Genomic DNA, 22023 nt, shown 5'->3' on the forward strand with positions numbered 1-22023 from the left:
TACTAGCTGTGTGACCCTGGGCAAGTCACTTAACCCCAATTGCCTCACTAAAAAAACAGAAGAAGAAGGATGAAGACTGAGGCAAAAGTATGCAATCCGACACTTGAGAGATCATGAGTTACTGGTTTCATTAAATGATGCGGTTGGAAAACCAGACTGGTTAGATTTGTTTTTGTTTGGGGGGTTTTTTTTGGGTTTTTTGGTTTTTTGAGGGGATTGAGGGTTACTTAACTCAGGTCCTCCTGAATCCAAGGCTGGTACTCTATCCACTGTGCCACCTAGCTGCCCCTGACTGGTTAGATTTGAGGAGAGGTCCTTGGTTGCTGCTTCCTTCCCACTTTAGCTCAGCATCAGTGGTTCCTGATATGTTCTCATCACTTTGCTTTCCAATAACCTGGGCAGCTTTGATTCTTGGATCAGTGTTCTATAATACCCAGTCTTCATTTATGTTATTTTCTTTGTGCAATCTTAGGCAAAGGCCCCAGCGAAAGCTCCCCATGTTGATACCCCTCCAGGGAAAGGGGCCCCTGTTACTCCTATGTCCTCTAAGGGCACCCAAGGGAGAGTGTCTACTCCAGCTCCCTGGAAGGCAGGGACTGTGGCTCTCCAGGCCAAAGCAGCAAGACCTGGGAAGCCCAAGGACACTTCTGAAAGCAGTGAGGAGTCAGAGAGTGAGGAGGAGAGCCCAGCATCCCAAGGACAGGTGAGGCCTGGACATGATCATTGGATCATGTTTAGAACTGGAAGGGAGTTGATCCTTTGCAACTCCTTCCTTTTACAGATAAGGAAACAAAGATTACTTTTCTCTGTCACCTTCTGGCTTCTAAGTGGACCTCTGAAACCTGGGGGGACAGATAATGAGTTCAGTTATAGACATGTTGAGTTTGGAATGCCTATGGGACATACCCTTGGAAATGTCCAGTTGGCAGCTGGTGATGCAGTACTCAGCCTGGAGCTCAGGAGAGAAATTCCAGGCTGCATATTGAGCTGTGACAGTCTGCATTGAGATCCCAGTTAAAGCCACAGTTGCAGATGAGGTCACTGAGAGAGAGAAGAGGACCAAGATCAGTCTTGTGGTACAGCCCTAGTTAGGGGGTGAGACATGAAGGAGAACCCAGGAGAGGAGATGGTGAAGGAGTGATCTGACAGGTAGGTGGAAAAGCAAGAGAGAATAATGTCACCTGAACACCCAAAGGAGACAGTGTCAAATGCTACCAGGAGGTCAAGAAGGATGGAGATTGGGACAGCTAGGTGGCACAGTGGATAGAGCACCAGCCCTGGAGTCAGGAGTACCTGAGTTCAAATCCGGCCTCAGACACTTAACACTTACTAGCTGTGTGACCCTGGGCAAGTCACTTAACCCCAATTGCCTCACTAAAAAAACAGAAGAAGAAGGATGAAGACTGAGGCAAAAGTATGCAATCAGACACTTGAGAGATCATGAGTTACTGGTTTCATTAAATGATGCGGTTGGAAAACCAGACTGGTTAGATTTGGTTTTGTTTTGGGGGGTTTTTTGGGTTTTTTTTGGTTTTTTGAGGGCATTGAGGGTTAAGTGACTTGCCCAGGGTCACACAGCTAGTAAGTGTCAAGTGTCTGAAGTGAGATTTGAACTCAGGTCCTCCTGAATCCAAGGCCGGTACTCTATCCACTGTGCCACCTAGCTGCCCCTGACTGGTTAGATTTGAGGAGAGGTCCTTGGTTGCTGCTTCCTTCCCACTTTAGCTCAGCATCAGTGGTTCCTGATATGTTCTCATCACTTTGCTTTCCAATAACCTGGGCAGCTTTGATTCCTGGATCAGAGTGTTCTATAATACCCACTCTTCATTTATGTTATTTTCTTTGTGCAATCTTAGGCAAAGGCCACAGTGAAAGCTCCCCAAGTTGATACCCCTCCAGGGAAAGGGGCCCCTGTCACTCCTATGTCCACTAAGGGCACTCAAGGGAGAGTGTCCACTCCAGCTCCCTGGAAGGCAGGGACTGTGGCTCTCCAGGCCAAAGCAGCAGGACCTGGGCAGCCCAAGGACACTTCTGAAAGCAGTGAGGAGTCAGAGAGTGAGGAGGAGAGCCCAGCATCCCAAGGACAGGTGAGGCCTGGACATGATCATTGGATCATGTTTAGAACTGGAAGGGAGTTGATCCTTTGCAACTCCTTTATTTTACACCTGGGGAACAGAAGTTAGTTTATCCTCCAAGCCTGTCTCTGCTAAGGTACCATCTGACCTGTCCTCATCACCTTCTGGCTTGGAAGGGGACCTCTGAAGCCTGAGGCACAGAGAGGAACCAGAAAGCTGACTTGGGGTACAGCTTTCTTCCTGCAGGGTTGGGATAATTCCTCTGTGCCAAGCAAGACGAAAATTATATAGTCCCTGCCCTCAGGGAGCTTATACTCTATCCACCGTATACATCCATGCAGAGTTAAAAAAGGGGTACTTAGGGGTGAAGACACTCATAGCTGGAGCAGGGATTCAAAAAGGCTTCCTGTAGGAGATGATGCTTGAGCTAAGTTTGGAATGACTCAAGAGATCCCAAGAGGTGCCTTGTAAAGAACATGGAGGTAGAAGAGGAAGGAGCATGTGTGAGGCAGACTAAGAAGGCCGGTTTGGCCAGACCATAGACTAACAGGGAAAGGGAATAAGAAAGTGTAAAAGGTCCGTTAGAACCAGGGCATAAAGAGGAGTTTGTTTTTGATCTCACTGGTAACAGATGACACTCTTACAGTCCATGCTACTGGGAGGCTGAGGCCAGTGGATCATTTATGCTTGAGAATTCTGAACCCCATAGTACAAAAGACAGTCATGTATGCACTGAGGTGGCTCACCAATATGGAAAGATCCTGGAGTAGGGGAAGGGTTCAAGGGAGGAAACCAGGCTGCCCAAAGAAGGCTGGCTAACAGACCCAGTTCCTTTTTTTTCACCTTTTGTAATTCCATCATTATTTTTTTAATTTAAATGTTCATGCCCAAATTCTCTCCCTTCTCCCACCCATTGAGAAAGCAAGAAATATGATACATGTTGTATACATATGAATTTATGCAAAACATTTCTACATTAGCCGTGTTGCATGCCCCTTCTCCCTGTGCCCCCCTCCCTAAAAAAAGCAAGAAAAAAAATAACACTTCAATCTGCACTCAGAATCCATCAGTGCCTCTCTGGAGGTAGAAGCAAGTCAAACCTTCCATGGACATCACAAGACCCAAGAGTGGCTGCCACACTTCCAGCCTGGGTAAAATAGGAAAACCCAGCATACAAAAGAAGGAAAAATCACTCTGGCAGCTATTTGAAGAGACTTGAGGAAGAGGGACTAATTAGGAAGCTATTGTGTAGTCAAGGAAAGAGGTGATGACCTGAGCCAAAGTGATAACCCTTTGGGTTAGAAGTGAGTAGATGGGGGGCAGCTAGGTGGTGCAGTGGATAGAGCACCAGCCCTGGAGTCAGGAGTACATGAGTTCAAATCTGGCCTCAGACACTTAACACTTACTAGCTGTGTGACCCTGAGCAAGTCACTTAACCCCAATTGCCTCACTAAAAAAAAAAAAAAAAAGAAGTGAGTAGATGGAAGAGATGATATTTAGGTGCAATCATTAGGACTTGGAAACTGATTGTGTCTGTTTGGTGAGAGAGAGCGATGGGTCAAGGATGACTCTGAGCCGCTGAACCTGAGTAACTGGAAGGATAGTGGTACCCTTGATAGTAATGGGGAAGTTTGGAAGAGGGATGAGGCTTTGGGGGACAGATAATGAGTTCAGTTATAGACATGTTGAGTTTGAAATGCCTATGGGACATACCCTTGGAAATGTCCAGTAGGCAGCTGGTGATGCAGTACTCAGCCTGGAGCTCAGGAGAGAAATTCCAGGCTGCATATTGAGCTGTGACAGTCTGTGTTGAGATCCACAGTTACAGATGAGGTCACCAAGAGAGAGAAGAGGACCAAGATCAGTCTTATGGTACAGCCCTAGTTAGGGGGTGAGACATGAAGGAGAACCCAGGAGAGGAGATGGTGAAGGAGTGATCTGACAGGTGGGTAGAGAAGCCAGAGAGAACAGTGTCACCTGAACACCCAAAGGAGCCAGTGTCAGATGCTACCAGGAAGTCAAGAAGGATGAAGACAGGCAAAAGCATCCAATCTGACAGTTGAGAGAGCTTGAGTAACTGGTTTCACTGAATGATGAGGTTGGGAAACCAGACTGGTGAGGTTTGAGGGGAGGTCCTAGGCTGCTGCTTCCTTCCCACTTTGGCTCAGCATCAGTGGTTCCTGATATGTTCTCATCACTTTGCTTTCCAATAACCTGGGCAGCTTTGATTCCTGGATCAGAGTGTTCTATTCCCAGTCTTCATTTATGATATTTTCTTTGTGCAATCTTAGGCAGAGGCCACAGTGAAAGCTCCCCAAGTTGATACCCCTCCAGGGAAAGGGGCCCCTGTCACTCCTATGTCCACCAAGGGCACTCAAGGGAGAGTGTCCACTCCAGCTCCCTGGAAGGCAGGGACTGTGGCTCTCCAGGCCAAAGCAGCAGGACCTGGGAAGCCCAAGGACACTTCTGAAAGCAGTGAGGAGTCAGAGAGTGAGGAGGAGAGCCCAGCATCCCAAGGACAGGTGAGGCCTGGACATGATCATTGGATCATGTTTAGAACTGGAAGGGAGTTGATCCTTTGCAACTCCTTCCTTTTACAGATAAGGAAACAAAGGTTACTTTTCTCTGTCACCTTCTGGCTTCTAAGTGGACCTCTGAAACCTGGGGGGACAGATAATGAGTTCAGTTATAGACATGTTGAGTTTGGAATGCCTATGGGACATACCCTTGGAAATGTCCAGTAGGCAGCTGGTGATGCAGTACTCAGCCTGGAGCTCAGGAGAGAAATTCCAGGCTGCATATTGAGCTGTGACAGTCTGCATTGAGATCCCAGTTAAAGCCACAGTTGCAGATGAGGTCACTGAGAGAGAGAAGAGGACCAAGATCAGTCTTGTGGTACAGCCCTAGTTAGGGGGTGAGACATGAAGGAGAACCCAGGAGAGGAGATGGTGAAGGAGTGATCTGACAGGTAGGTGGAAAAGCAAGAGAGAATAATGTCACCTGAACACCCAAAGGAGACAGTGTCAAATGCTACCAGGAGGTCAAGAAGGATGGAGATTGGGACAGCTAGGTGGCACAGTGGATAGAGCACCAGCCCTGGAGTCAGGAGTACCTGAGTTTAAATCCGGCCTCAGACACTTAACACTTACTAGCTGTGTGACCCTGGACAAGTCACTTAACCCCAATTGCCTCACTAAAAAAACAGAAGAAGAAGGATGAAGACTGAGGCAAAAGTATGCAATCAGACACTTGAGAGATCATGAGTTACTGGTTTCATTAAATGATGCGGTTGGAAAACCAGACTGGTTAGATTTGTTTTTGTTTGGGGTTTTTTTGGGGGGTTTTTTGGTTTTTTGAGGGCATTGAGGGTTAAGTGACTTGCCCAGGGTCACACAGCTAGTAAGTGTCAAGTGTCTGAAGTGAGATTTGAACTCAGGTCCTCCTGAATCCAAGGCCGGTACTCTATCCACTGTGCCACCTAGCTGCCCCTGACTGGTTAGATTTGAGGAGAGGTCCTTGGTTGCTGCTTCCTTCCCACTTTAGCTCAGCATCAGTGGTTCCTGATATGTTCTCACCACTTTGCTTTCCAATAACCTGGGCAGCTTTGATTCCTGGATCAGAGTGTTCTATAATACCCACTCTTCATTTATGTTATTTTCTTTGTGCAATCTTAGGCAAAGGCCACAGTGAAAGCTCCCCAAGTTGATACCCCTCCAGGGAAAGGGGCCCCTGTCACTCCTATGTCCTCCACTAAGGGCACTCAAGGGAGAGTGTCCACTCCAGCTCCCTGGAAGGCAGGGACTGTGGCTCTCCAGGCCAAAGCAGCAGGACCTGGGCAGCCCAAGGACACTTCTGAAAGCAGTGAGGAGTCAGAGAGTGAGGAGGAGAGCCCAGCATCCCAAGGACAGGTGAGGCCTGGACATGATCATTGGATCATGTTTAGAACTGGAAGGGAAGGGCAGCTAGGTGGCACAATGGATAAAGCACCGGCCCTGGATTCAGGAGTACCTGAGTTCAAATCCGGCCTCAGACGCTTGACACTTACTAGCTGTGTGACCCTGGACAAGTCACTTAACCCTCATTGCCCCACCCAAAAAAAAAAAGAAAGAAAGAAAGAGAAGAAAAAAAAATTGTTAGGAAATTTTTAAATGGGGCCGCTAGGTGGCGCAGTGGATAGACTACTGGCCCTGGAGTCAGGAGGACCTGAGTTCAAACCTGACTTCAGACACTTGACACTTACTAGCTGTGTGACCCTGGGCAAGTCACTTAACCCCTATTGCCTCCCCTACCAAAAAAAAAGAGATAGTTTAGAACTGGAAGGGAGTTGATCCTTTGCAACTCCTTTATTTTACAGATAAGAAAACAAAGGTTACTTTTCTCTGTTCAGGTGTACTACCTTCTGGCCTGTATTGGTCACCTTCTGGCTTCTAAGTGGACCTCTGAAACCTGGGGGGACAGATAATGAATTCAGTTATAGACATGTTGAGTTTGAAATGTTTATGGGACATACCCTTGGAAATCTCCAGTAGGCAGTTGGTGATGCAATACTCAGCCTAGAGCTTAGGAGAGAAATTCCAGGCTGCATATTGAGATATGACAGTCTGCATTGAGATCCCAGTTAAAGCCACAGTTGCAGATGAAGTCACTGAGAGAGAGAAGAGGACCAAGATCAGTCTTGTGGTACAGCCCTAGTTAGGGGGTGAGACATGAAGGAGAACCCAGGGGAGGAGATGGTGAAGGACTCATCTGACAGGTGGGTGGAGAAGCCAGAGAGAACAGTGTCACCTGAACACCCAAAGGAGCCAGTGTCAGATGCCACCAGGAGGTCAAGAAGGATGAAGGTTGGGACAGCTAGGTGGCACAGTGGATAGAGCACCAGCCCTGGAGTCAGGAGTACCTGAGTTCAAATCCGGCCTCAGACACTTAACAGTAGCTGTGTGACCCTGGGCAAGTCACTTAACCCCAATTGCCTCACTAAAAAAACAGAAGAAGAAGGATGAAGACTGAGGCAAAAGTATCCAATCTGACACTTGAGAGATCATGAGTTACTGGTTTCATTAAATGATGAGGTTGGAAAACCAGACTGGTTAGATTTGTTCTTGTTTTTGGGTGGTTTTTTTTTGGTTTTTTTGGTTTTTTCAGGGCATTGAGGGTTAAGTGACTTGCCATGGGTCATACAGCTAGTAAGTGTCAAGTGGCTGAGGCCGGATTTGAACTCAGGTCCTCCTGAATCCAAGGCCAGTGCTCTATCCACTGTGCCACCTAGCTGCCCCTGACTGGTTAGATTTGAGGAGAGGTCCTAGGTTGCTGCTTCCTTCCCACTTTAGCTCCGCATCAGTGGTTCCTGATATGTTCTCACCACTTTGCTTTCCAATAACCTGGGCAGCTTTGATTCTTGGATCAGTGTTCTATAATACCCAGTCTTCATTTATGTTATTTTCTTTGTGCAATCTTAGGCAAAGGCCCCAGCGAAAGCTCCCCATGTTGATACCCCTCCAGGGAAAGGGGCCCCTGTTACTCCTATGTCCTCTAAGGGCACCCAAGGGAGAGTGTCTACTCCAGCTCCCTGGAAGGCAGGGACTGTGGCTCTCCAGGCCAAAGCAGCAAGACCTGGGAAGCCCAAGGACACTTCTGAAAGCAGTGAGGAGTCAGAGAGTGAGGAGGAGAGCCCAGCATCCCAAGGACAGGTGAGGCCTGGACATGATCATTGGATCATGTTTAGAACTGGAAGGGAGTTGATCCTTTGCAACTCCTTCCTTTTACAGATAAGGAAACAAAGATTACTTTTCTCTGTCACCTTCTGGCTTCTAAGTGGACCTCTGAAACCTGGGGGGACAGATAATGAGTTCAGTTATAGACATGTTGAGTTTGGAATGCCTATGGGACATACCCTTGGAAATGTCCAGTAGGCAGCTGGTGATGCAGTACTCAGCCTGGAGGTCAGGAGAGAAATTCCAGGCTGCATATTGAGCTGTGACAGTCTGCATTGAGATCCCAGTTAAAGCCACAGTTGCAGATGAGGTCACTGAGAGAGAGAAGAGGACCAAGATCAGTCTTGTGGTACAGCCCTAGTTAGGGGGTGAGACATGAAGGAGAACCCAGGAGAGGAGATGGTGAAGGAGTGATCTGACAGGTAGGTGGAAAAGCAAGAGAGAATAATGTCACCTGAACACCCAAAGGAGACAGTGTCAAATGCTACCAGGAGGTCAAGAAGGATGGAGATTGGGACAGCTAGGTGGCACAGTGGATAGAGCACCAGCCCTGGAGTCAGGAGTACCTGAGTTCAAATCCGGCCTCAGACACTTAACACTTACTAGCTGTGTGACCCTGGGCAAGTCACTTAACCCCAATTGCCTCACTAAAAAAACAGAAGAAGAAGGATGAAGACTGAGGCAAAAGTATGCAATCAGACACTTGAGAGATCATGAGTTACTGGTTTCATTAAATGATGCGGTTGGAAAACCAGACTGGTTAGATTTGGTTTTGTTTTGGGGGTTTTTTTGGGGGTTTTTTTGGTTTTTTGAGGGCATTGAGGGTTAAGTGACTTGCCCAGGGTCACACAGCTAGTAAGTGTCAAGTGTCTGAAGTGAGATTTGAACTCAGGTCCTCCTGAATCCAAGGCCGGTACTCTATCCACTGTGCCACCTAGCTGCCCCTGACTGGTTAGATTTGAGGAGAAGTCCTAGGCTGCTGCTTCCTTCCCACTTTATCTCAGCATCAGTGGTTCCTGATATGTTCTCATCACTTTGCTTTCCAATAACCTGGGCAGCTTTGATTCCTGGATCAGAGTGTTCTATAATACCCACTCTTCATTTATGTTATTTTCTTTGTGCAATCTTAGGCAAAGGCCACAGTGAAAGCTCCCCAAGTTGATACCCCTCCAGGGAAAGGGGCCCCTGTCACTCCTGTGTTCTCTAAGGGCACTCAAGGGAGAGTGTCCACTCCAGCTCCCTGGAAGGCAGGGATTGTGGCCCTCCAGGCCAAAGCAGCAGGACCTGGGCAGCCCAAGGACACTTCTGAAAGCAGTGAGGAGTCAGAGAGTGAGGAGGAGAGCCCAGCATCCCAAGGACAGGTGAGGCCTGGACAGGATCATTGGATCATGTTTAGATCAAGAAGAGCTTGTGGAAGTGATCCAGTGAAGCTCCCTCATTTTCCAAATGACAAAATAGAAATTGGTTATTCTCCAAACCCAAGTCCAGGTAGATTCTGGATCTTTGAAATCTGAGGCATTTAGGGGAATGAAACAATAGTGTAAGAGCAGAAGCTTTCTGACTTCAGGGTTGGGTCTTGTCATGTTTCCCTTTGCATTTGGTCCAACTTCTGTTGGCCTTGATAGCTTCTCATCAGTTTGATTTTTGATCAACATGGGAGTAAGAGAAGCCTTCATTCTTCGATCACAGTCCTTGATTCCTTTCTTCTCTCTGGTCTTAGGGAAAGCCAGCCAAGCAAACTCCCCAAGCCGACACCCCCTCAGGGAAAGGGACCTCCATCTCCCCAGTCTCCACCAAGGGCTCCCAGGGGAAAGCATCAGCTCCATCTCCCTTGAAATCAGGGACTGTACCTCTCCAGGCCAAAGGAGAGGTCCAAGTCAAGACAGCCTGGCTTGGGAGACCAGAAGAGACTTCAAAGAGCAGTGAGGATCCCGAGTGGGAAGGTAGCATCCCAGTCTCTCAGGGCCAGGTGTGTCACTTTACGTGTACTTGTCCTCATCCATTCTCTTTAATCTACAGTGGACCATTACCTCTTTCTTCTCTTCCTCCTCTTAAAATGCTTCCTCTTGGTTGTAGGTAAAACCTGCAGTCAAAATATCTCCAGGTTTGGAGGGAGAGAAAGGGACCACCACATCATCTCCCAAGAAGTCAGCAGTTGCTTCCCTTCAGACCACGAAGGTGGTTGATTCCAGCAGCTCAGAAGAGAGCTCCAGCAGCAGTGATGACGTGGTGATCCCTGCATCCCCAAAACAGGTGAGGTCAGAGGGAGGGGCAGCGGCCTTCGTGCTCCAGCTCATTTCTGGCTGCTAAGGGTATGTCCGATGGGCCTCCTCCCGGCTTCATTCTTCAGGCAGAACATCCGTGTGGCAGTTAGTATGATGCCGACTCTCCATTCTCCCCAACTTTGTCACACCATGTATCCATTTTCAATAAGGCTTGGTTCTTAAATCTTCAGAATACATCACTTGGTGCACTGGAAAAAACACTGATTTGGAGGGTAGTGAACCTGGATTCCAATCTCTGCTATGCTACTGGGGTGACATTGGGCCAGTCACATGACAGAGAGGGCCTCAGTCTCCTCATTTGTGAAATGAGGGGGTTATACCTTTGACCTTTTCAGGTCTCTTCCACTCTGACTCTGTGGTCCCACCTTGTAGTTCCCACAAAAAGAATTTAAAATTTTTAAATTAGATTTAAAAAAAAAAGAATATGTCCCCATGCACTCCAGAATCCCATTTCCCAGCTTGGGTTTAATTCATTGGAGGTTTGGTCTTACAACAAGTGAGGTAGATAATGATAATGATATAAAAAAATTCTGGAGTTCTCCAGGGATCACAAAATAGTAATTCTCACCACAGTTTTAGGAGGTAGGAAGTATAGATCTTATTATTCTCACTTTACAGATGAGTAAACAGTCTTAAAGAAGTGATTAAACTATTCAGGAGTAAAAAATATAAATATTATTCACTAAAGATTAGCCTCGTAATTAGGGTAATTAAAAATTAACCTATCAGGGCAGCTAAGTGGTGCAGTGGATAGAGCACCGGCCCTGGAGTCAGGAGTACCTGAGTTCAAATCCAGCCTCAGATTCTTACTAGCTGTGTGACCCTGGGCAAGTCACTTAACCCCAATTGCCTCACTAAAAAAAAAAAATGTTTTAATTAAAAATTAACCTATCAAAAAGTAAAAGTGTGTATGTATGGATGCCAGAACAAAAGGGGAAAACCTTGAAAAACAAAAACAAAAACGTAGAAACAGTATGGTTCAATCTGCATTCAGAATCCACAGTTCTTTTATCTGGATGTGGAGAACATTTTCCATCATGAGTTCTTTGGAATTGTCTTGGGTCATTGCACTGCTGAGAAGAGCCAAGTCTATCCCAGTTGATCATCACACAATGTTACTGTTACTGTGTACAGTGTTCTCCTGGTTCTGCTCACTTCACTTGGCATCAGTCCACTGAAGCCTTTCCAGGTTTTTCTGAAATCTGCCTGCTGGTCATTTCTTACATCACATGTTATTGTTGGGGTTTTTTGGTTTTTGGTTTTTAGTGAGGCAATTGGGGTTAAGTGACTTGCCCAGGGTCACACAGCTAGTAAGTGTTAAGTGTCTGAGGCAGGATTTGAACTCAGGTCCTCCTGACTCCAGGGCTGGTGCTCTATCCACTGCGCCACCTAGCTGCCCCCATTATTGTTGTTGTGGTGGTGATGATTGATGATGATGATGATGATGATTCCTGTATATCTGAAAGAAACCTTAGTGGTTCTGATGCATAAAGTTCTGATAGATGATTACTATTTGGTCCTAAGTATCCTGACTGATTGAAAGATCTTTTTATTTAACATCTGACTTCTTGAAAGGACTAGACTGTTAAATTTTCTAAACATTTTAAAGCTATCTTATTTGATAGCTTTATATGCCCAAACAAGGTAAATAGATTTTGCCACAACTCCTTAGTCTTTTTTTTTTTTAACTCCAGGTGAAACCATCTGTCCAAACCCCACTGGGCAAAGCTGCTGAGAAGCCAGTGGCCCTCCTCACCACAGTAGAGGAGACATCATCAGACAGCAGCGAGGGCACAGAGAGTGAAGAAGAGGAAGTCCCAGCTCCTCAGGGGCAGGTAGAGGGATATGTGTGTGTGTGTGTGTGTGTGTGTGTGTGTGTGTGTGTGTGTGTGTGTGTGTGTGTGGGCGCGCTTAACAAGGGTTAAGTGACTTGCCCAGGGTCACACAGCTAGTAAGTGTCAAGTGTCTGAGGCCGGATTTGAACTCAGGTCTTCCTGAATCCAGGGCCAGTGCTTTAGCCATTGTGCTACCTAGCTCCTCCAGATTTTTTTTAAAAACATTTTTGTTTAAAGTTTTAAGTTCCAAATTCTATTCTCCCCTCCCATGTCCCTGAGGCAGTAAACAATCAGATATAGGTTTTACGTGTACAGTCATGTAAATCATTTCCATATTACTCATTTTTTATATGATGACTCAAAAGAAAAAAATGAAAGTGAAAAATATCATGCTTCAGTCTGTATTCAGTCAATATCAGTTCTTTCTCTGGAGATGGATAGTATGCTTCATTAGTCCTTTGGAATTGTCTTGGATTATTGTTTTGCTGAGAACAACTAAGCCATTCATAGTTCTTCATCAAACAATATTGCTGTTACTGTGTACAACATTCTTCTGGTTCTATTCACTTCACTATACATCAGTTCATATAAGTCTTTCCAAGTTTTTCTGAAGTCATCCTGCTCATTGCTTATAGCACAATAATATTCCATTACAATAATATACCACAGCATGTTTAGCCATTCCCCAATTGATGGGAATCCTTTTGATTTCCAATTTTTAGCCACTACAAATAGAGCTCCTGTAAATATTTTTGTACAAATAAATTCTTTTCAGAGGGCAGCTAGGTGGTGCAGTGAATAAAGCACCAGCCCTGGATTCAGGAGGACCTGAGTCCAAATCCTACCTCAGGCACTTGACACTTACTAGCTGTGTGACCCTAGGCAAGTCACTTAACCCTCATTGCCCTGCAAAAAAACAAACAAATAAATCCTTTTCTCTTCCTTTGGATGTCTTAAACCTAACAGTGGTATTGCTGGATCAAAGGATGTGCACAGTTTTGTAGCTCTTTGGACATAGTTCCAAGTTGCTCTCCAAAATGGTTGGATTCATTCAAAACTCTACTAACAGTTGATTAGTGTTCCAGTTTTCCCATAACCCCTTCAACATCTTCCTTTTTTGTCACATTAGCTATTCTGATAAGTGTGAAGAAGGTACCTCAGAGTTTTTTTAATTTGCATTTCTCTGATCAGTATTGATCTAGAGCATTTTTTATATGACTATACATAGCTTTGATTTCAGATACTTGTTACAAAAATTATTTCCCAGTTTTTTACTTATAATTTTGGTTGCATTGGTTTTGTTTGTGCAAAAACTTTTTTTCATTTCATATAAGCAAAATTATCTGTTTTACATTTTGTAATGTTCTCTGAATCTTTGTTCTAAATTCTTCCCCTGTCCATAAATCCGCCAGATAAACTATTCCATGCTCTCTTAATTATGCTTATGCTATCACCCTTTATGTTTAATGTACCCATTCTGACCTTATTTTGGTATGTAGTGGGAGATGTTGGTCCATATCTAGTTTCTGCCATACTGTTTTCCTTTTTTCCCTGCAGTTTCTGTCCAATGATGAGTTTTTGTTCCAAAAGCTTGGATCTTTGGGCTTATTGTACACTAGATTACTATGGTCATTTACTGTAGTGTAAGTCATACCTGTTTTATTTCATTGATCCACCACTCTATTTCTTAACCAGTACCAGGTTGTTTTGATAATTACCACTTTATAATACAGTTTGAGATCTGGTACAACTAGACCACCTTCTTTTGAATATTTTTTTCATTGATTTCCTTTGTATCCTTGAGCTTTTGTTCTTCCAGATGAATTTTGTTATTATTTTTTCTAAGTCTATAAAATAATTTTTGATACTTTGATTGGTATGACACCAAATAAATTGATTTAGTTAGGGTTATCATTTTTATTATATTGGCTCAGCCTACCCATGAGCAATTAATATTTTTCCAGTTGTTTAGATCTGACTTTATTTGTATGTTTTATAGTTCTGTTCTTATAGTTCCTGGGTTTGTCTCAGCAGGTACACTCCCAAGTATTTTATATTGTTTACAGTTATTTTAAATGGAATTTCTCTTTCTGTCTTTTGCTACTGGACCTCATTGGTAATATATGGAAATACTGATGATTTTTGTGGATGCGTTTTGTATCTTGCAACTTTGCTAAAGTTGTTAATAATTTCAAGTAGTGTTTTAGATGATTCTCTAGAATTTTCTAAGTATAACATCATATCATCTGCCAAGAGTGATAGTTTTGTTTCCTTGTTGCCTGTTCTAAATCCTTAAATTTTTTTTCTTCTTTTATTGCTGTATCTAGCATTTCTAGTACAATATTAAATAATAGAGGTGATAATGGACATCCTTGCCTCACCCCTGATTGTACTGGGAAGGCTGCTAGCTTATTCCTATTACAGATAATGCTTGCTGATGGTTTTAGATAAATAGTACTTATTATTTTAAGGTAAGCTTCACTTATTCCTGTACTCTCTAGTGTTTTTAAGAGGAATGGATGATACATTTTGTCAAAGGCTTTTTCTGCATCTACTGAGATAATCATGTGACTTTTGTTGGTTTTTGTTATAGATATGGTCAATTATGCTGATAGTGTTCTTAATATTGAACTAGCCTTGGATTCCTCATATACATCCCACCTAATGTATGATCCTTGTGATATATTGCTGTAATCTCTTTGCTAGTATTTTGTTTAAAAATTTTGCATCAGTATTCATTAGGAAAATTGGTCTACAATTTTCTTTCTCTGTTTTAGCTCTTCCCTCTTTGGGTATCAGCACTATATTTGTGTTGTAAAACGAATATGATAGAACTCCACCTATTTTCTCAAATAATTCATATAGCATTAGGATTAATTGTTCTTTAAATGTTCAGTAGAATTTGTTTGTGAATCCTGGCAATTTTTTCTCAGGAAGTTCATTGATGGCTTGTTCAATTTCTCTTTCTAAGATTGGGTTATTTAAGTATTTTATTTCTTCTTTTCATCTGGGATAATTTCTATTTTGTAGATGTTCATTTCATTTGTAGTGTCTAATTTGTTGGCATATAATTGGGCAAAATAGCTAACAATTGTCTTAATTTCCTCTTCGTTGGTGGTAAGTTTCACCCCTTTCATTTTTTCTCTCTCTCTCTTTTTTTTTTTTTTTTTTTGCAGGGGCCATGAGGGTTAAGTGACTTGCCCAGGGTCACACAGCTAGTAAGTGTCAAGTGTCTGAGGCCAGATTTGAACTCAGGTCTTCCTGAATCCAGGGCCAGTGCTTTATCCACTGTGCCGCCTAGCTGCCCCCTTTCATTGTATTTATTTATTTATTTGTTTGTTTTTGGTGAGGCAGTTGGGGTTAAGTGACTTGCTCAGGGTCACACAGCTAGTAATTGTTAAGTGTCTGAGGCTGGATTTGAACTCAGGTCCTCCTAACTCCAGAGCTGGTGCTCTATCCACTGCGCCACCTAGCTGCCCCTTTCATTTTTGATATTAGTAATTTGATTTTCTTCCTTACTGTTTTTAATCAAATTTAGCAATGGTTTATTTTTTATGGGGGGTTTTCCCCCCTAAAACCAGCTTCTAGTTTTATTTATTAGTTCAATGGTTTTCTTACTTTCAATTTTATTAATCTCTCCTTTGATTTGCAGGATTTCCAATTTGGTTTTTAATTGGGGATTTAATTTGTTCATTTTCTAGTTTTTAAAGTTGTGTCCAATTCATTGATCTACTTTTTCTCGATTTTATTGATATTAATAATTAGATAAATAAATTTTCCCCTAAGTACTGCTTTGGCTGCATCCCATAATTTTTTTTTTTTTTTTTGCGGGGCAATGGGGCTTAAGTGACTTGCCCAGGATCACACAGCTAGTAAGTGTCAAGTGTCTGAGGCCAGATTTGAACTCAGGTACTCCTGAATTCAGGGCCAGCACTTTAACCACTGCACCATCTAGCTGCCCCTGCATCCCATAAATTTTGATATGTTGTCTCATTGTTGTCATTTTCTTTAATGAAATTATTGATTGTTTCTATGATTTCTTATTCTTTGACCCACTTGTTTTTTGGAATTATAGTTTTCAATTTCCAATGAATTTTTCATCTCTTTTTCCATTGTCCATTATTGAGTGTAATTTTATTGCCTTATGATCTGAAAAGGATGTGTTTACTATTTCTGCTTTTCTGCATTTGGTTGTAAGGTTTTTATGTCCTAATACAGTCAATTTTTGTGTAAGTACCATGTACTGCTGAGAAAAAGGTATCTTTCCTTCTACTCCCATTCACTTTTCTCCAGAGATCCATCATACCTAACTTTTGCAGAATTTTATTCACCTCCTTAACTTCTTGTTAATTTTTTTTGTTAGATTTATCCATTTCTGAGTGGGAAAAGTTAATGTCCCCCACTGGTATAGTTTTATTATCTATTTCCTCCTGTAACTCAACTTCTCCTTCAAAAATGTAGGTACTATACCATTTGGTACATATATGTTAAGTATTGATATGATTTCATTTTCTATGGTTCTCTTCAGCAAAATATAGTTTCTTTCTTTATTTCTTTTAATTAGATTTAAATTTTAATTAGATCTTCTATTTTGTCTGAAACCACGATTGCTACTCCTACTTTCTTTCCTTTAGCTGAAGCATAATCGATTCTGCTCCAGCCCCTTACCTTCACTCTGCATCTGTCTCTGCTTCAAATCTGTTTCTTAAAAACAACATACAGTATGGTTTCTCTTGTTTCTTTGTTTTACTTTTTTATGCTTCCTTTGAGTCTTGTTTTTGGAGGTTAAATGTTTTATTCAGCTCCGGTCTTTTAATTAGAAATTCTTAAAAGTCTTCTATTTTGTTAGATGTCCATTTTTTTTTCCCCTGAAAGATTATATTTAGTTTTGCTGGCTAAGTGACTCTTAGTTGTAAAACTAACTCCTTTACTTTCTGGTATATTGTATTCCAAGCCCTCTGGTTCTTTAATGCAAAGCTTCTTAAACTGTGGGTTGCAACTCCATATGGGGTCACATAACCGAATGTGGGGGTTGTGAAAAATTTGGCAGCAGTAAAAGGTTATGTATACCTATTTTATATATCCATATACCTGGAGTCATGTAAAAATTTCTCGGGTGAAAAGGGGTTGTGAGTGGAAAATATTGAAGAAGCCCTACTTTATTTTGGGGGGGTTTTTTGTTTTGTTTTTTGTTTTGTTTTGGGGGTTTTTTTGCAGGGCAATGGGGGTTAAGTGACTTGCCCAGGGTCACACAGCTAGTTAAGTGTCAAGTGTCTGAGGCCGGATTTGAACTCGGGTACTCCTGAATCTGGGGCCGGTGCTTTATCCACTGCGCCACCTAGCCGCCCCCAGAAGCCCTACTTTAATGTGGAAGTTGCCAGATCCTAGGTAATCCTGACTGTAGCTCCATGATATTTGAATTGTTTCTCTTTGCCTACTTGCAATATTTTCTCCTTGATCTGTGAGCTCTGGAATTTGGCTATGATGTTCCTGAGAATTTTCATTTCAGGATCTCTTTCAGACAGTGATCAGTGGATTCTTTCAATTTCTATTTTGCCCTCTGCTTCTAATATATCAGGGCAGTCTTCTTTGATAATTTCTTGAAAGTCATCCTGTCTTTTTTTTTTCCTTTTTTTTTTTAGTCATGGCTTGCAAATAGTCTAGTCATTCTTATATAATGTCTCCCGGATCTATTTTCTAGATCAGTTGTTTTCTAGTGAGAAATTTCACATTTTCTTCTAATTTATTAAACTTTTTTTTATTTTGTTTTATTGTATCTTGATGTCTCATGGAGTCATTAATTTCTACTTTTTCTATTCTAATTTTTAAGGAATTATTTTCTTCAGTGACCTTTTGTACTTTGTTTTCCATTTGGCTACTTCTGGTTTTTAGGGAGTTATTTTCCTTGGTAAGTTTTTGTATATCATTTCCCATGCTATTGACTCTTTTTTCATGATTTTCTTGCATTACTCATTTCTTTTCCCAGTCTTTCTTCTACTTCTCTAATTTGCTTTTAAAAATCCTTTTTAAGCTCTTCCAGGAATTCTCTTTGGGTCTGAGACTAAGCTACATTTTTTTCTTTGTGGCTTCACATGTAGCCATTTTGGCACTATTGTCCTCTTCTAAATTTATGCCTTGATCCTCCCTTTCACCATAACTTTCTATAGTCAAGCTTTTTGTTTGTTTTTCGTTAATTTTTCTGCCTTTTTTTTTTTTAATGAGAGTTGGGCTGTAGTCGTGCACCATCCCAAATTTTTGTACTGGGGTTCTAGGGCTTACTGCTAGTTTTCATTGGGCTTCAGGGAATGTCGTTTAAAAATATATGGGGGTGGGGCAGTTAGGTGGCGCAGTAGATAGAGCACTGGCCCTGGAGTCAGGAGGACCCGAGTTCAAATCTGGCCTCAGACACTTAACACTTACTAGCTGTGTGACCCTGGGCAAGTCACTTAATCCCAATTGCCTCACCAAAAAAATAAAATAAAAACACAGTTAAAAAAAAAATATATATATATATATATATATATATATATGGGGGTGCCTGTCTCTGTTCTAGGTTTTAGGGAATTTAGCTGGGGTTTCTAATATATTGCTACTTATAAATTAGAGTCTAGGGGCAGCTAGGTAGTGCAGTGGATAGAGCACCAGCCCTGGAGTCAGGAGGACCTGAGTTCAAATCCGACCTCAGACACTTGACACTTACTAGCTGTGTGACCCTGGGCAAGTCACTTAACCCCCAATTGCCTCACTAAAAAACAAAAACAAAACAAATAAATTAGAGTTTATAGTACCAGTCTTTGGCATTAAGCATTTATTAAAGCATATTAAATGTTAGTAAAGAGAGAGAGCACATTGTTCAGAATTAGAGTTCAGAAGCCCTACATACCTAGATAGAAAAGAGAGAGTGGGGGCTGCGTGGCTGCCTCCTCCAGCATCCCAGGCCCAGCATAAAATCCCAGAATGGGGAGAGGCACAGATTGAAGAGCAGGGGAGAGAAGAGAGCAGCCCCTCCTTGCCCAAAGGGTTTTTATCCTCTCTCTGGTAGAGGTGGGTCACTGCACATTGATCCAAGCTAATTGGCCAATAACATTCTAGTCCATTGATTGGCATGACTTGAGGGTGGTCACCTAGGTGAGTTAACTTCCTTTAGGTAGTCAGGAAGGTCAATCTACATTTCCTTTGCAATTCTGCTGATTCTGGGCTGGTCTTAAAAGAGGTCAGGCAAGGCTCCCTCGAGTGGGGGAACCCCATTATTTTCTCACAAGGTCTTCCCTTCCTACTTGTGCTGGGGGGCGGGGAGGGGGTGCATCCTCCCTGTTGGCCTCCCCTGGGTGTGGGGTTTAGCTGCAGGCCTGCTCCAGGGGTGGAGCCCTGTTGCTGAGTTGCTATAGAAAAAGTCTCTCCCTGTCTCTCTCTCTGCTGGTAGGCCTGGGGCAGGATCTCATATTTGGCCTAATTCGAAGTGGGGCCTCACTAATGGTCAGCAATAGAGTCAAGAGCTTCCCCGTGGCTTGTGCTGGGGGGGTCTCTAGAGTGGGGCCTTGCTGTACTGCTCTGACCACTCACTTGCCCAGAGGACTGCTGGTTTATAGGAGGGCAGGGCCTTGCTGGTGGATTGGCCCAGGCTTAGAGCCTTGCTGCAGGCCCCCTAATGTGAGGACTGGCTGGCTACTGCTGCTGCTGCTCCTCTCAGACCTCACTTCCCTCCCAACCTAGTAAGACAGACCTTTCCTGCTAGGCTGATAAGCTGCTTCCCTGTTCCTAGATTCATTCAGAGGCAGTTTTCTAGTTGTTTGGGGTGGAGAGAGGGGAATTTGAGAGGGTTTCAGAGGGTTCCTTCCTTACTCCACCATCTTGGGCACTTGGAGCTCACAAGGAAGCAGATTAGGAAATATAGAAGTATATCTACCATAGGCCAGGCTGTGAGTACAAAAACAAAAATAAAACCTCCCCTGCCCTTGAGGTATTTACATTCCAAAGAGGGAGAAACATGCACATATATTCAATATATTCAAAAGAAGTATCAGGTAATATAAAAAAAAAAAGCACCAACAGGATCCTAAACTGTATCACACAGAAAGTGTGATCATTTTTTCACTTTGTTTTTCTTCTTTTTTGGGACAACACAGCTTATAGGGAAACATTTGTATGGTTTCACATGCGTTAATTGATACATTGCTTGCCTTCTCAGTGGATGAGGGAGGGGAAGAAGGGAGAGAATTCAGAACTCAAAAAAAATTTTTTAAATAATGTTAAGGATGGGGCAGCTAGATGGCACAGTAGATAAAGCACCGGCCCTGGATTCAGGAGGACCCGAGTTCAAATCCTGCCTCAGACACTTGACACTTACTAGCTGTGTGACCCTGGGCAAGTCACTTAACCCTCATTGCCCCACCAAAAAAGAAAAAAGAATGTTAAGGATAAATAATAAATTCATGTTTAAAAAAAAAGTGATGCTTGAGCAGAGTTTTGGAGGAGACTAGGCAGGCTTAGAGGCAGAAGTGATAAGGGAATGCATTTCAGGCATGGAGAGAGGCTGTCCAGGATGTGGAGACAGAGCTTTGGGCACAGGGAGCAGCAAGAGGCCAATTTGGCTGGGCCCTAGAGCTCATGAAGGGGGGTACTGTGTAATAAGACTAAGAAAGTGAGTGGGAGCCAGCTTGCAAAGGGCTTGAAGTGCCAAACAGAGGACTTTGGCATCTGATTCTAGAGATAATAGGGAGCCACTGTAGTTTGTTGACCTCATAGGGATCACCTACTCCAAAGAGTCCTTTTCTCCCTCTTTATTTTTTTTTAAACTTAAATGTTTCTTTGTGGTTTTAGGTAAAAACTACAGTGAAAAGTACACGAGTCAATACAGCCTCAGGAAAATGTCTGTCTTCATCCCAGACCACAATAACAGGGCCTGTAAGGCCAGAAAAAAATTCTGATAGCAGCGAAGAATCCAAAAGTGAAGATGAGGTGGTCCTAGTGTTTCCGGGGCAGGTGTGTTATCTGTCTTTGTCATTTTCCCAGCAGATGGTCCAGTTCATAGGAGGCTGCTCGTATTACATGCCTTTCCCTTAAAAAATATTACCTCATGGTTTCAGATAAAACCTACAGTGAAAACTCCTGAAGTCACTGCAGCCTCATCAAGCAAGCAAGAGCCCACACCAGCCTCTAGAAAGTCTGAGACTCCATCCCCCCAAACCCAGGTGAGACCTCAGACCAAGGTCACTGGGACTGCAGCATCAGAGGAGAGTTCTGACAGCAGTGATGAGTCTGAGAGTGAAGTGGTGATCTCTGTGCCCCAGAAGCAGGTAAGGCTTAGGTGAGGGCTGGCCATAGCATTTCCTGTGTCCAGATGGAGGTTCTAAAACCATAGTGCTCTACTGTTCTCCAGAATCCTAGACTTCTAAAGCTCACAAGGACCTGAGAGCCAAGCTAGAACCCCTCTTTTTACAGATAATAGTTGTAATGATAGGAACTCATGTTTACACCACACTAAAATGTGCAAGGTGGTTTACACAGTGTCTCATTTGAGCCCTAGACCTTAAATAACATTCCCTCAGTCACACAGCTAGTGTCAGAGGCTCGATTTCAACCCAAGGCCTCTAATCCCAGAGCATGTTTTCATTCCAGTTTGCCTTCTGTAAAGAAATTGAGGCCTGGAAAGAAGGAAGGGATTTGGCCAAGGTTCTACAGCTGGTCAGTAGCATTGTTAGTCTCAGGACCGGGACTTTGAACCCATTTCTCCTGATCCTTAGGATACTGTTCTCATTGCTACTAGTCCTGCCTTTCTCTATGCATCCATAAAATGAGCTGTTCTTTCACTCCAGAACTGGACATGTGAATCTCAAAGTTTGAGTTAGTTGAGGGAGAAAAGGAAAGAGGATTTGTTACTACTTAAACAGATAATTTTTTAAATAGTGGAAAAAGGGACAGCCAGGTACCATAGTGGATAAAGCACCGACCCTGGATTCAGGAGGACCTGAGTTCAAATTCGGTCTCAGATACTTGACACTTACTAGCTGTATGACCCTGTGCAAGTCACTTAACCCTCATTGTCATGCAAAAAAAATAGTGTAAAAATAGTTTACACACATATGCAGTTTAAATTTCTAGATGTGTTTTTTATAAT

The 22023-nt window shown here is 43.1% G+C and overlaps 1 protein-coding gene across 1 annotated transcript in view; it reads left to right on the forward strand.

The window, feature by feature from the left end:
- Nucleotides 1–22023, forward strand: part of TCOF1 (treacle ribosome biogenesis factor 1) — a 96832-nt gene that overhangs the window by 39825 nt on the left and 34984 nt on the right. Inside the window, exons 16-20 of the mRNA XM_043987778.1 lie at nt 9507–9755; nt 9863–10039; nt 11766–11906; nt 20727–20888; nt 20993–21202. Coding sequence (XP_043843713.1) covers nt 9507–9755; nt 9863–10039; nt 11766–11906; nt 20727–20888; nt 20993–21202 — 939 coding nt within the window. The remainder of the gene's footprint in view (nt 1–9506; nt 9756–9862; nt 10040–11765; nt 11907–20726; nt 20889–20992; nt 21203–22023) is intronic.

This window comes from Dromiciops gliroides, chromosome 2 (genome assembly GCF_019393635.1).
Source record: "Dromiciops gliroides isolate mDroGli1 chromosome 2, mDroGli1.pri, whole genome shotgun sequence".
Classification (NCBI taxonomy): Eukaryota; Metazoa; Chordata; class Mammalia; order Microbiotheria; family Microbiotheriidae; genus Dromiciops; species Dromiciops gliroides.